Raw genomic sequence first — 15464 nt, 5'->3', positions numbered from 1 at the left:
TATTTAAATTTAAAAAGTTAATCTTTTTAAAAATACTTTTAAACTTTAATCGTATATATTCACTTATTTCTAGTCTTATTTTTCTCTTCTTATTATTATTATATACTTATTTCTTTTTCTCTCTTCTGTTTCCATACTTCTGTAAAGCTGCTTTGTGACAATGGGAAATTGTTAAAAGTGCTATACAAATAAATTGAATAGAATTGAGTTCATGAAAGCTGAAACAACAATAAAAAACACTCCTTAATGTTTGAAATGTTTTATTAACATTAAATAATGTTAAATCAATTATTTTATCTTTATATTCTTTGCAGTGATTTTCCTAAATGTATTGCCTTTGCTGATCAGTTGTTTCCACCATACATCTGAATAGTCAACTCCATAATTATAGGCACCTTTCATAAGAATAAACAAAAATAAGATGATTTTTTTGATGATGACTAATTAAAGTGTTTCATGAACATTTTATTTGTCATATATCCACATAAGAAATATGCTGAATTCAGTGTGATAGTGCATAAAGTTTCTCAGCGCTTTTCTCTAGCCTGTCCCTGTACTCCAAGTTGGTGTAGTTACACTCAGGCACTCCCTTCATCCCGTACATTAGACCCCAACAACAACACGCTATGACTGCCGTGCTGTCGCTGTCTCCTGCAAACAACCAAAAAAACAAATATGTGGCAAAGCTCCACCTCGCATTATTGTGAATTTGTTCATTTGTTCAAAAAAATTGCATGTCAGTTAAACATGAAGGAAATAGCTGACCTCCATGGAATCCTCCTCGGCTCATTAGCTCCTCCCAGTCTGACCCCGCCCCCAGAAGGGCATCCAGAGCTATCATCGGTGCATCGTGGCCACTGCTTCCACCCCAGCCCGAAAAACTGAAGCTCTTGTATGCTTCTTCACGTTCAGAGGGTCCGTACGGCTCAGGAAAGACAACTGGCCCACTTCCTGATGACAAACCCCTCGACTCTAGATAGCTGAGAAAAGAAAGCAATATCACTGATATTTTTATACAGGTATCTGAAATACTCATTCAAATTTACTCTGGAGCATATCAGTTGTCTTATCGTACCATTCCCATTTTTCAGTAAAGTATCCCCAGTCTCGCTCTGTATCGGGAATGGCGTATCCTGCGGACCTCACAAACTCCTTTGCGATTGGACAGGCCTCCTTCACTAAGCCCAGCCCCCAGGTTGTAATTGGACGTCGCTGGATGGCGTAGGCTGCAAACAGTGCAGCAGCCACTCCCCCGAGGAATCCCGTTGGATGAGTGTGGGTCATTCTTCCAGTCTCCACGGCAACTGCAACCAATGAGGAGAGCTGCTCAGGTTGAGGGTATCTGGTACACAGGAAGTAAGGTCATTAAAATGAAAGATTTCAAATGTTTTGGCACACAGTATATAGTTATTTACCTCAAGCCGATGCACATAGCCCTCATGGCAGCACCGCATCCTCCACTTGATTTGTCATAAGCTATTCTGTAGCCTCCTTTAGTTCCTGGATTTAACTGATTCACACCTATGATGGAACACCAGAAATATGAACAAAACATTGATTTGGCCTTAATGTGTTGTGAGCAACTTTTTTTTTTTTTACCACGGATGGTCGCTGATCCTGGAGCCCTCCCGGACATATCCCTCATACCCTTTTTGTAATGGAAAGCCACCTCGTGCAACAGCTCCTCACCTTCTTTACCTATGAGACAACAACAGGAAATGACATATGCTTTTGCCACTGTGGATTCAAGCATGCTGTTGCAAAGGTTGATTCAGTAGTAAGGGGAGGAGAAACCTGTGATTAAAGCTTCAGCGGTGGCCAAGTGAAGCACCGTGTCATCACTGACTGGGAAATCAGGAAGGCTAACGGAGATGTTCTTCACTCCTCCAAGATTCTGAACTGCCTACAAAAATTAAAAGAGGGATTTGTCCATTAATCTAAAAAAAGCCATTAGTGAAGTCAGGCCCTGAGGTTGAGGTAAGGAACATTGCTGGAACATTGTTAGTTCCAGTGAAGGGAAACTGTAATGTTATGTCACACAGAGACATTCTATCCAAATATATGCTTTTAACTTGGAAGCAACAGTTTGGGGGAGAATCACATACTTCGTGTTCGGTGTCCACATACTACCAGTTTGGTGTTTTGAAATCTAACAAAGTCTTTAAACATTAGAGAAATTAGTTCACATGGACACTGGACACTGCTAAAGTTTTCATACGATGCATGGCATTAGTTAAGAAATGTGTATAGACATTTTGAATGGCTGCTGTAATTTTGGATGGCTGCTGATACATTTTCATTGACTTTGAGAACATTTTGACATAGCTGTCAAAACTGCAAAAGCCATCATGAGTTGCTCCAGTGGAGATTGAGAAAGAAGCTTTATTTATTTGAACTATTTTGTTGCAAATCAACATTTATCCATTAATTGTTTGATTCAAACTCCACTTTTGCTCTTGGTTGAACAGTAAAGATGCTAACTTTTTATTCTTATTAAATTACAGAGGGAGAGAAAGGAGAGAGACTGCTGTGGGAATTGCTGTTCATGGACAATAAATTCAGTGTAACTAGAAATGGATAAAAAGTACAACACCTTTCTTTAATTAATATTAGAAGTAGTTATAGTATACAAGTAACATTTCCTTAACATTTCCTTAACATTTCCAGCAGATCTGCTGAGTGGTTATTGAATGTAGATATTATTTTAAGTGTGTTATACCTGCTGGATACGTAGTCCATTATATTCAAACTCCCACCGGTATCCTAGAGCATCACCCACACCACTCAGCACCATGCCTGCCTTGTAGTGAGCAACAGTTGCAGGACTGAATGAGACAAAACAAAACATTAGAATATTATACAAATCCCTGCTGGTGACATTTCTACTTAAATCAAAATCAAAACCTTCAGCCATTATATTAAATCGCCCAAGTTGCAGCTAAAATAATAAAAATACAATAAATACAATGAACAATAAACCCACACAGGTAGGATGAGTCAGTATTTGAACAGAAAGAAGACTCACCACTCCATGTTAACACTTTTCTAACCCCTGTATTTGTAAACACAGCTCTCTCTCTCTCTCTCTCTCTCTCTCTCTCTCTCTCTCTCTCTTTCTCTCTCCAATCTCTATCTTTTTCTTACTCTCTCTCTTTCTCTCTTTCTCTTTCTCTCTCACACCCCGGATATGGAAATATGGAAGTAGGTGACGCGAATAAGGAACTGTAAATGCGGAAGAGATTTCAGCGTGCGTCACACACACGTCCACCAGATGTCGCTGTGTTCATATTGCTAAATTGTACGTGTGCAATGTTGATTTTTGATTGTAATTGATTTATTAATTAAATATTAGTAATTTAATCTTTTTATGGCATTTTGTGTATGTATTTAAGACAAGAGGTTGGGAAGTTTGACCTTGTTATTAATCAGAATCAGAATCAGAAGAGTTTTATTGCCACAGGTATGTTTTCACATACGAGGAATTTGTTTTAGTGACAGAAGCTCCACAGTGTAACAGAATGACATATACAATATATACAATTTGTATGTACAAATGTACAAGTGTAAAATGTGCAATTGAAATATAAATAGTATTTGTTTTAAGTAAATAATGTGTAAATATAGTGTTGTGTGTTTCGTGTATGTTAAGTGTCCATCAGATGGATTGCCTGAGGGAAGAAACTTTTCCTATGTCTGGTCGTTCTAGTGCTCAGGGCTCTGTAGCGTCGATCAGATGGCAACAGTTCAAAGAGTGAGTGTGCTGGATGTGAGGGGTCCAGAGTGATTGTCTTTGCCCTTTTGCTCACTCTGGAGAAGTACAGATCTCGGAGAGTTTTGCCAATGGTTCGCTCAGCAATCCGGACTACCCTCTGTAGTCTTCTGAGGTCAGATTTGGTAGCTGAGCTGAACCAAACAGTAATTGAGGTGCAGAGGGTGGATTCAATTATGGCAGTGTAGAACTGTTTCAGCAGATCCTGTGGCAGGTTGAACTTCCTCAGCTGGCGAACCAAGTACAACCTCTGCTGGGCCTTTTTCACAATGGAGTCTATGTGAATGTCCCACTTCATGTCCTGGGAGATTGTGGTTCCCAGGAATCTAAATGACTCCACTGCTGTCACAATGCTGTTTGTGATGTTAAGTGGGGGTAGAGCAGGGGGGTTTCTCCTGAAGTCTACTATCATCTCCACTGTCTTGAGCGTGTTCAGCTCCAGGTTGTTAAGAATGCACCAGACAGCCAGCCGTTCAACCTCCAGTCTGTAGGCAGACTCGTCACTGTCCTGGATAAGGCCCATCAGTGTGGTCTTGTCTGTAAACTTCAGGAGCTTGACAGAGGGATCATTAGAGGTGCAGTCATTTGTGTACAGGGTGAAGAGCAGTGGGGAGAGGACACAACTATGAGGGGCATCTGTGCTGATGGTGCAGGTGCTGGGTTTGAGTTTTCCCAGTCGCACTAGCTGCTGCCTGTCTGTCAGAAAGCTGGTGATCCACTGACAGACAGAGGAAGGCATGGAGAGCTGGGTTAATTTGGGCTGGAGGAGTGATGGGATGATGGTGTTAAAAGCAGAGCTGAAGACCACAAACAGGATCCTCACATAAGTCTCTAGTCTGTCCAGATGCTGCAGAACATAATGCAGTCCCATATTGACTGCATCATAACACCCAATAAACAGAAAAGCTCACCTCATAAATAAAAAACAGACCCTTATAAATCTGCGCATTAGCCTTACATGGCACTTTGAATAAGTTGTTAATTACTGATTTGTGAATGACTACTGATTAATATAAAGATGCGATTAGGACTAAATTGTAGTATTTCTACAGTTTTGTTTGTTAGCGAGTTTAAGAGTTTTAGTTGGATGTCAAGGTTTATTTGAACTCTAAGTGTAATCAGCTAATACATTTTCAATTATGTAAACCTAGCTAGCTTTTTAGTAAACATCAGACTAGTGCAGCTCTATGTTTAAGTCTCTGACAAGCTTCGCTAACGAATCTAAACCGTTACGTGGTGCATACTGTATAAAACCAGGCCTGTTAGAGCTGGGAAGTAAACACGCAGCTCCTTACAGAATGAAGCCAACTGCAAAGAATTCCACAGTTGTGTGGAGTGAATAAACAGTAAATTCATTTGTTGCAAGTCCTGCTGGTGTGTTTGTTTATCTGTTGCGGCACTCACACCGTGAAGACGATGAATGAATAATTTAGCTAGCCAAAAGATTTCCGCTGAGGCTCCTTTCTTCCTGCTAGTCGATCAGCCACACAGCAGACACACGTCAGTGTCGGTGAGCTGAGAGACGCATAAATCCCACACATCCCACAAGACAAAATTTTACAATTTCACAGTTACATTAGGATAAGAACTGAACTGCCCTGTTTTACCTCTCCTTCATCACGAGGTCACATTAGATTTGATTTGTTAACAGCTGATCAAATATAACTTCTTGATGCATCAATGCTCCATAGAGACAATGTGATTTTTTTGGCTACTTTGCATGATATATTTAAAATATTCATCGCATGTAGTAACAAATGTTTTCATTATTCACATGGTTCATTGTTCACATGGTTCACATGGTTTATTCTCATATATGATTCATTTTTATTTACACACAATTCATTAATTTTCATATGTGATTTTTACATACAGTTACTTAATTCTCACTTGAGTTTTTATACAATGTATTTATTTTTTATGATTATTTTCATAACGACTCATTTAATTTACATTTATATTATTCATTCATTCATTCATGTTTCTACAGAGTTTTTCCAAAAAATCTGAGCAAATGATTTATGTGACCAAAATTGTCTTTCATATCTGTAGTATCTTGGCTTATAAAACCTTCTAATGAAAACTAAAAAAAGATCACTAGATCACATTTACTAGTAATCTGACCATAAAGCAACATTACACTGGGAAAACACTGCAACTTAAACTAAGAAACATCCACAAGTTTGTGGAACCTTCAGTCATTAAGTACACTGGAGTGATCTGACCAGAAAATAAAACACCAGCACCCTGCCTTGATTATTAGCTCCTTCATTACCAGAGTGGTGAACTGACACAGCTCTGCTAATTGCCAAAGTTTCAAAACCCATTTCAAAAGAAACGGGTCAACAGCAATAGAAAAACTGCAGATTCTGTAGAAACCAGTTTTGCTTGTGGGCATTTGTAAATGTCAAGAGATTTGTGCTTCAGAATTGCCTTCTCAAAGATCCTGTAAAGAAAAACAAGGCACTAGCGTAGCGCTGTGAGGGACTCGCTGTAGATTTCTGAATTCTGATTGGTCATATGGTGTTAATTTACTTTCTATAACAGAAGCTCTGACTGGAATGTCACATGGTTATATATGTTTTTATTTCTATAGCATAACCACCTCCAAGACATGAAATCAAAAACAAAACCCAAAAACAGATTGTGCCTTGAGAGGTTTAAATTGGGTGACAAAAACATAGAGAAGTTAACTATAAAAAAAATACACAGAAATTAGAATTAATTGTCTTTTCTCTTGTCATTTAAAGACTGGATTACTGCAGCTCTCTGCTGGCAGGTCTACCTCCGAACACATTTTATCCTCTGATAATGATCCAAAATGCAGCTGAGCGATATGTTTTCAACCTGCCAAAGTTTGCACACACCACCACACTGGTGCGCTTCATCCACTTGGTTCCAGTAGCTGCACACATCAGATTCAAAACACTGATGCTTGCCTAAAAAGCCAAAAATGGACCAGTTCCCTCCTACCCCAAGGCTCTTATCACTCCTTAAACTGCACCTTGCTCCCTCAGACCTACCAGCACTGCTTGATTGGTCCCACCATCTCTCAGGGTAAGAGGTACGTATACAATACGGCAAGACTCCTTTGTTTGTTTTTTTTTTAAATTGTTCTATAATTCATCCCAACAGAGTTTTAGGCTGATGGTATCCTGAGTCTTGTAACCTAGTGAGCCAGTTGCAATGTGGTAGTTTAGTGGATAAGGCATTGGACTGAAGATTGTATATTCAAATCCCAGGTCTGCCAATCTGCCACTGTTGGGCCCCTGAGCAAGGCCCTTAACCCTTAATTGCTCAGTTGTATAAAATGTATGTTGCTCTTACACCAAAGAAAGATACGCCTTTCTCTACAATGACACAATGCATGATATGTTTAAACCAAGTCATCCATCAGACCTTTTTTAATGAATTTAGCAGAATTGGCTGTGTTTCACTTTTCTCCACATCCCTATGATTTGAGACAGAAGAATGGATTTCCAGCTGATTATGAACAAACATCTGGAAAGCAAGGTCCCGATGATCAAAATATCAGATTCCAGACTGAATCACTTCAGTCTCTGAAGTGTTCAGAGAAAACCTTGGGCAGCACTGGGTTCTGTTCTAATACTTGAATGTTATATCTATAATTGTCTATTTATCTACTGAGAACTTGTGGGTGCCTTCTTGACAACCTTTGTGTTAAAAAAACATTTCTTGCTGATGCTGTTATTTCATTATTGGATGCCGTTAATGTCGCTTCAAATTGCAGTTGAAAACACTGCAGTCATGATCTGGATGATCTTACCACGTCCCTCCCTGTTGCCTAGCAACTGGGCTGATGGGGCCTTTAGTACGGAATGTTTATTATTGAGTTCCTATTAAAATTTATTGGAAAACCTTACTTGAGAGCATTAGGCTGGTAAGGATTTAGATTAGTGCTGAATTGTCAGTCAGTATTTACAGAAAAACAATAATTTTTTGCAGATCATTTTTTATTTCCCAGTTGTACGTTCTCTAGTTCTCTAAGCAGCTTTATGGGTTGTTTAGAAACTTTCTGTAGCTGCTTAAAAAGCTGTATGGGGAGGAAGGTTTTACCATTACAACATGATAACCATCAAATGTGAAATGAGTTTCTTTTTCTCCCCTTTTTTTATCCAGGGTGAACATTTTCATAACAGGAGAAATCGTGAGTAATTATGTCATGATTATATGGACTCGTTTTACAACTTTAACGTTCCATCATGGAAAACTGGGTAAAAATGTGCGTTCAAAAAATTTAAATGCAACTGAACTTGCAGTTCAATGTAACTGGTATGTTTCATTGCCCTTGGTTTCACATTCAAATGTAAAGCATTAGAGGTTATAAATGAAATATCTCATGTGTTACACCGAATCTCAGTACAAGATATACAGAGGGTAAAGCAGCACTAAGATCCTTTCCGATGATCATCTAATATCATCTTAATACTCGTACTATCATCCACAAACACCAGGCTCTGATTGTGAAATCCTTTAAATTGAGCCTGTCATGTGATGTCCAATGCAGCCTACAGACATGTATTAGTCAATGATTACCGATCACACACACCTTGATCAATTCACATCCCACTCAGAGTATAACAGGAGTCTCACTCCATACACACACTTCCAAGTTTTTTATCTAGTTTCAGGTTTTCTTCTTGGTCTTGTCTGAGATAGTCGATGTTTGGACATCGTCACAGGTCTGACTTTGGATTATGTTTCTGCTTGTGAATGCAAAGTTTCAGGGAAATTAAAGAAAAAACATTGCACCCACATTTTCTCATTCAGAAAAAATAAATAAATAAAACAATATTGATTGCCTTTTTCTGTTTTACAAATTTACAAATTACTCAAATGCTTAAAGAAAATAATCAATGACTTTGAGACAGAGGAGTTAGCTTTAACGGTTTCTTAGCAACAGGACAAGCTGTGTTTAACACCAAGTGTTTTAATGATTATATTAGTAGAATGGTATATTGGGATTATATGTAAATGGGGATTATTCACAGTACAATTGTGGTGTTAAGGCAACCATGATGCTTTGGGGATGGAAATCAAATCCCCTATGAGTTTTCTACATGCGAAAATACAGACACAGTACACACACAAATATCAGATTTGCACAAAACCTGACCAATATATCATGACTGCTTAAATACTGACCTTAGCACGAGGAAACATTCTGACTCACTTGTCAATAAAAGCAACATCCTGTGATGTTGAAGAAGTGTAAGACTTTACTCATCCTCTCACGGAGGAACCTTCCAAGCTGACAATGATAAAAAAACAAAAAAACAAAAAAAAAAAAAACACTTTTAATTATTTACATCACAGCACATATTGTTACTGATCTTCTCACTACTCATTAATCATGGATTACATTACATAGACCTTTCCTTAAAAATGCTTTTAGCTTCACCATTTCTTATTTGCTTTGTTTACTTTAAAAGTAGGCTTTTATCTGAGCTAATTAATTTAGATCTCACAAACTGCAAAATCACTAATTACTTCTTGGACTTTTAGTACAAAACTAACCTAAGTGTTGGGCTCCATTTTGGCCCTATTGTGATTTCACAAAATTCTTTTGATGTGCAAATTATTTCAGGAAACACAAAACACTAAAGCTAATCTGCATATTTCTGCACATTCATAGCTTTAGCGAAAAAGTATAGAACTGTGCCCTCAAAAATGAAACGATTTGAAAAAAAATAATAATAATGGGATTATTCAGCCGGGTGTTTATTATGCCGTAGATTCTTCATATCCTTTTAGCCCTTGTGCACAAGAATGGCCCCTTGGCAGAAAAAAAGGGAGTGAGTGGGTGTTAATGCTCAAAACCCTAAATGTGTGTGTGTGATAAAAAAAAAAAGCACCAAAGCTGTTACCAGATGGCAAGAAATAGCACAGATTCTGTCACTTAGACTGAGGTGCCATTATTGTAACTACAATTAGTGACAACAGACAGAGAGAGAGAGAGAGAGAGAGAGAGAGAGAGAGAGAGAGAGAGAGAGAGAGAGAGAGAGAGAGAGAGAGAGAGAGAGAGAGAGAGAGAGAGAGAGAGAGAGAGAGAGAGAGAGAGAGAGAGAGCACCCAGCTCTGGTGCTCAGCACTTCACCATACTGCAGTGAAGTGAATGAGAGAGAGGGGAGGAATGAGAGAAGACCAGAGGGAGGAGGGAGGGAAAAAAAAGAAAGAGGAAGATGAGATAGTCTCACACATACAACACAACACAACACGAGACACACTCTTTAGGAATCTCTCTCTCTCGCGCTCGCTCTCATCTGTCATTTGTTTCCCTCTATCGTTTCTTTCAATGCACTTTTAATTTCATTCGTTCATGTTGAGCTAAACTACTGTTGCTCGTGCTGAAACTGGATGAATTAGTGCATCTTCTCTCTTTTCTCTTTCCTCTCTTTTCTCTGCTACCTGTGCATTGAAGTCTGTCGGCTTGCAGAAGTTTTAGACTTTAAAGAGGTAAGAACGAAATGCTACCAGGTTTTTATCATGCTTTCATGTATTCTATACCATAAAAGTGTGAAATAAGGATTTCATAAATTATAGCTGCTCCTTATAGCCTTAAAGAAAAGCCACATGAACTTCATTCTTACACATATACATGTGAATTTCCCACCTTCATATATGTATGATTTTGACACATGATTCATTTATGTTTATGGAGGATTTTTCTCACAATTCATTTATGTTCATGTATGATTTTGACACATGAGTCATTTATTTTCATGTATGATATCGCATATGATTAATACATTTTCATCTATGATTTTATCATTTGTTTTATTAATGTTCATGTATGATTTTGACACATGATTCATTTATATTTATGTATGATTTTGACACGATTCATTTATATTCATGTATGATTTTGACACATGATTTGTTTATTTACGTGTATGATTTTTGACACATGATTTTCACACATGAATCACTTATTGTTTACATGATATCATAGGTGTTTATTTGAGCTCACGTGTTCAATTTCAAGGCATAATATTGCATATAATCATATTTTCTGTAAACAAAACAGTATTACCCTTTAAATATGTATATAGCTCATTATTTATAATAGCAGTTCCCCGTTTTTATTTCTTAATTCATTCACTTTTCTTTCCGCCTCATGCTTAGTGTAGTGGTGTGCTCACTGCTGCTTCTCCTCCACCTTTAGTTTGTTCTTTTTTCATCCTGCTCATCCCTCCGTTGAGCCTAGATTAATCCCCTTTTCACACTTTATACTAGAAAAACACACATTTAACCCATGTATATAATTAGACCTCATCACAAAGGCTGTATATTCCTCCCCAACACACTCTTTCAGTGCTTCTCTTAATCAAAGTTATCGTAATGTTCTATAAATAAGACCATGTGGTGACTAAGTAAAGACTATAACGAGTAATGAATCTGTGTGTGTGTGAGCGATCCAAGTTTGATCCAGTCCAAGAGCAGAATAAGAGGAAACATACCTGATCAATCCTCATGAAGGCAGAAATCTAAAATGAAGGATATTATTAACCTAGCTGCAGGAGAGGTTCTAAACTCTATCACTTAATCTGAATTTATAAAAGACTTCATACTCAATCGATAATAGCATCTCATGCACTGAAGCCACTTCAGAGCATCATTTTAAACAATCCCCTGGGATTAGTGATCCATGACTATTCTGTATCCTTAGTGCAAAAAAAAAAAAATAAAAGGATGAAAATAAAAATGGCACAATAAAGCAATAGACAGCTGGGTATGTTAAATTACTGGGTAACAGGTTGGTGTGAGTTCCTCTGAACTCCTTGAAGAAAAGTTCAAGAATGACACAAATTTGTTTTTGCTAAATAACAGCACAATTTAAATCAGTTTACTCTTTGGCCAAAGAGCATCCACCATACAAGTCCATGTGAACGAGCTGTTACTATGCAGCATTGCAGCACTGTAAATTTTGATTAGCTTGCAGGCAAATCCAGATGCTAGTTTTGATTACACATTATATGTGCTTACATAATAATAGCGGGCTTGCTATTATTCTATTATTCTTGCTATATGGTTACTGTTAGGAAATAACAAAAAGTAGTCTTAAGTAACAAATAAGTTAAAAACAAATGAGTCAGTTTTTGTTGACTAATACAATAACAACACATCAATTAGGGTGGAGCTAAATTTTTTAAGTCCTTGATAAACTTGGTGATGCTCCCACAATCTGAGGAAATCATTATAGTAATACTGATGAACTAATGAGCAATAATGTGTCCACTGTCAGTGGTGTAAGTTAAACCAACATGTACATGTACATTTACACGGTAGTCATAAAATGAACTCATATATTGAATAATTACACTCTCAGTGCTTTGACCTTGAATTTTCTCCTAGTTTTTTTCAAAATGTAGCGTATCTTACGAGTTGTGCTCTACAAACACGCTGACAGATTGTGTCTTGAGGAAAAAAACAATGACGCGATCCATCTCTCTCTCTCTCTCTCTCTCTGTCATTGTCTCAGTCACTTCTAATTACACTCATCATTCCTGTTCTGTCACTTTCTCCTCAGATCTGTTCATTGTCCTACAATTTCTCACGTCCCTTAGATCTCACCCCTCATTCACCATTGTGTAGTTTAGTGTGTATCTCTCAGAATATTACGAACAATGCTATAATTATTCCACAATCGCACATAACTTGTGATGTAACAGTGTGCCCAAGACTGTTTTAATCCCACTCCCGTGCACTTTATATCACAAAATTAAAATGAAAACAATTAACTAATTGTTTCTGTTAATAAGAACATGAATATTTGTGAAAAACCTTGTGCTGTGTGGTTGCTATTGCGGTAAAATACATCAGCATATCTTCTAAATGGCGTCACATATAAACCAGAATATTGACTGCAATTTTTTGGAGGTGGAAAAAAGAATATGCCTTTTTTATACCAATTATAATTACCCTAATTTACATCAATTTATGTACATTATGCAATACACTGTATATTTCTTGGTTACTTTTGTACATATAATGCAAATAATGAACACATTTGCATAATATATATAATTTTTTTTAGACCTACTGGACAACGGGCACATATTTCTATTTTGTAAATACTATACTTATGCACATATCACCCATAACTTTATTTATTATTGTACATATACCGACATGTATCTATCTATCTATCTATCTATCTATCTATCTATCTATCTATCTATCTATCTATCTATCTATCTATCTATCTATCTATCTTTTGATGTATTTCTGAATGATACTCTGTAATCTCAAGCATCAAGTCTGAATTTCTCTTCTTAGTCTGTGACCATGTTTTGGCTATCTTGCAGCTTGATAGCATATTGCTATCATACTGTTACTGATTTCCTTTACTGCTGAAGAGTTAAATCTGTTTTACCGCCACATGCATGAGGGAGTCCTTCAATTCCACAAAAAACAGTGGAACTTATGAAAAGTTACAGTCTCTGAGGTTAATCAAATACCATGCAGAAGTGTTTTATGGTGACACATCAGCGTTCCCTCCTGAACATACTTTGGAGTCACAACAGGCAACATACCGACATGATTCATTACACTTTGAATAACTGTGGCCCTTTTGTCATTTTAGATGATTACTTGTTAAGAAAACAATACTCATTATTGAGTGATTGCTGGGAAACAATGTTAATCAGTGATTAGTGACAAGAAACATTATGGTGATCCGTGATAAAATGCTAGGAAAAAACGATGGTGATCCGTGATTAGTTGCTAAGAAAATCAATGGTGATCTGTGATGAGTTGTTAGGAAAATGACGCTGATCTGTGATTGGTTGTTAGGAAAATTACGCTGATCTGTGATTGGTTGTTAGGAACCAATGATGATCATTGAGTAATCGTTAAGGAATTGATGGTGATGGTTGTTGCAAAGCAATACCAATCAGTGATTGGTTTTTAAGAACACAGTGGTGAGCAGTGATAAGTTGTTAAGAAAATGACTAATGTCAGGAAAATCACTGATCACTTTAGTTTCTTAGCAACAAGTGATAAGTTGTTGGGAAAGATGGTTAGCAATGATAGGTTGGAAACATTGTTGGTCAGTGAATGGTTATCAGTGATTACTTCATGCTTCTGTAGTTAAATTGAGTAAATATGTTATAGTGGAAATTAATGACCACAAGACTGTTAAAAATGTAAAAACATCACCAAGGGCAATTGAGGGCAAATATCCCCGGAGCACACTGGGTTTTCATTCTATAAGCAAACTATACATAATACATGGAATTGTCATGCCAAAGTCACCTTCATGATATAGTGCTTATTTTCAGTCATGTCACTCTCCTGAAGCTTTCTGGTACTGGAGTTATCATTCCTCTGGCATGTCTCTTAATTATGGGACACTGCATGCTCATTTTCATTTCAGTCAAGCTCCTTGGTACCATCTGCTAGCACAGCAGACCAGCTCAGGTTGAAATATGTTTTTACAATGAGCTTTATGTCTGCAGCAACATACAGGAAAATCTTTCTTTTTCTCCACATCTCAGCTATCATTTATCTTATCAGCATATTATTTAACCCACCTTTTCTTTCCTCATCATCTCATCAAGCATACCTTTATTATTTTTTGTAATTATTTTTGCTTTTATCATTTGTAATGTTTTTTAACGAATTTAGTAGTTTACATTGAATAAATATTGAAAATATATCGTATGTATTGCCTTAAGTTATTCTTGTCTTCCTGTGCTACAATCCCCAGTCAAAACTTCGGAAATGATTCTTGACTTTCCCAAAATAAGTTCCCCCTGAGTTCCCTGCCTTCACTCACCACATGTTTCCACAGTGAAGTAATTTCAGAGATGTGGGTTTTGACAAGTCATCAGTGTAGGTAGATTTAAAAAAAAACAAACAACAACACAGTAACACAGTTTGGTCTTAGCAAGATTGGATGGAGAAAATGGGAAATATCTGTAAATGAGACCTTTAAAAGAAAGTTATTAATATTTTGTGGGGTTGAAATGATACATTACATAGAATACCAGAAAATGCAAATGTGTTCAAAAAAAGCGTAGCTTTTGCACTGTTAATCATAATAAAAAATGTGAACTGATTATATGTATATATGAAGCCAATATGATTTTACCCAGTTCTGATGACAAATGACAGTTGTTTAGTATATTGTGCACATTAAGTGGGACTATCCGTTAATAGCATTTTATATCTTTGCAGTGCTTTTCCTTTTTCATCTTTTAGTACTTGAAGCCACCTGTTCCTGTGCTTTGCATGCAAGTTTCTCTGGCATAAAACAAAACAAAACAAATGGTTAGATCTGGACCAACAAAATACATTAAGATGTGAAATGCAGTTAGATTTAAATGGTCTTATATCCCACAATGTTTATTGACAATATGCTCATGCTGAAAATCCTCTTAAGACACTTGTTAAGACACAATTGTATTTTTCTTTACTTTTCTTTATATGATTTAGAATCCTAATATCCAGTGTGACACAAAAGAGTAGGGGTTCACATGATTTCTTTATTATGCTGTCTCAGCAAACCTCCGGGTTGCTCATTAGGGATCAAAATATTTATCTGAATTTACGTAAAGCTGCTGTATGACTGTTCAAAGTGCTTTACACTTTAAACTGATGTGTTTTGAAATAGGACGCAAACAGTTAAATAAACAATTAAATTATAACAATTAAAACAAAAAAACAATTA

The 15464-nt window shown here is 36.8% G+C and overlaps 2 protein-coding genes across 2 annotated transcripts in view; one reads left to right on the top strand and one right to left on the bottom strand.

The window, feature by feature from the left end:
- Window positions 1-243: 243 nt before the first annotated feature.
- Window positions 244-3194, bottom strand: LOC132841473 (ADP-ribosylhydrolase ARH1-like). The gene is made up of 8 exons (XM_060863795.1): window positions 3026-3194; window positions 2720-2825; window positions 1795-1903; window positions 1600-1698; window positions 1416-1521; window positions 1076-1342; window positions 766-980; window positions 244-651 (listed from the first exon to the last, which is right to left on the bottom strand). Exons 1-8 carry the CDS (start codon window positions 3031-3033, stop codon window positions 503-505), a joined length of 1059 nt encoding a protein of 352 aa, XP_060719778.1. The 5' UTR covers window positions 3034-3194; the 3' UTR covers window positions 244-502.
- A 6835-nt stretch (window positions 3195-10029) lies between these two features.
- LOC132860054 (double C2-like domain-containing protein alpha) overlaps window positions 10030-15464 on the top strand; it is a 37746-nt gene continuing 32311 nt past the window's right edge. The window contains exon 1 of the mRNA XM_060891107.1: window positions 10030-10246. The gene's annotated coding sequence lies outside the window, so the exon portion shown is untranslated. The remainder of the gene's footprint in view (window positions 10247-15464) is intronic.

The sequence above is a fragment of the Tachysurus vachellii genome, chromosome 2 (genome assembly GCF_030014155.1).
Source record: "Tachysurus vachellii isolate PV-2020 chromosome 2, HZAU_Pvac_v1, whole genome shotgun sequence".
Taxonomy (NCBI): domain Eukaryota; kingdom Metazoa; phylum Chordata; class Actinopteri; order Siluriformes; family Bagridae; genus Tachysurus; species Tachysurus vachellii.
This window is presented reverse-complemented; position numbering and strand designations above follow the sequence as displayed.

Excerpts from the sequence above, each read along its gene's own strand:
- LOC132841473 (XM_060863795.1), bottom strand. Across the intron at positions 1,522-1,599 it reads AGGATCAGCGACCATCCGTG|GTGTGAATCAGTTAAATCCA; the intron begins GTAAAAAAAAAA and ends GTTCCATCATAG. Across the intron at positions 652-765 it reads CCGAGGAGGATTCCATGGAG|GAGACAGCGACAGCACGGCA; the intron begins GTCAGCTATTTC and ends GGTTGTTTGCAG.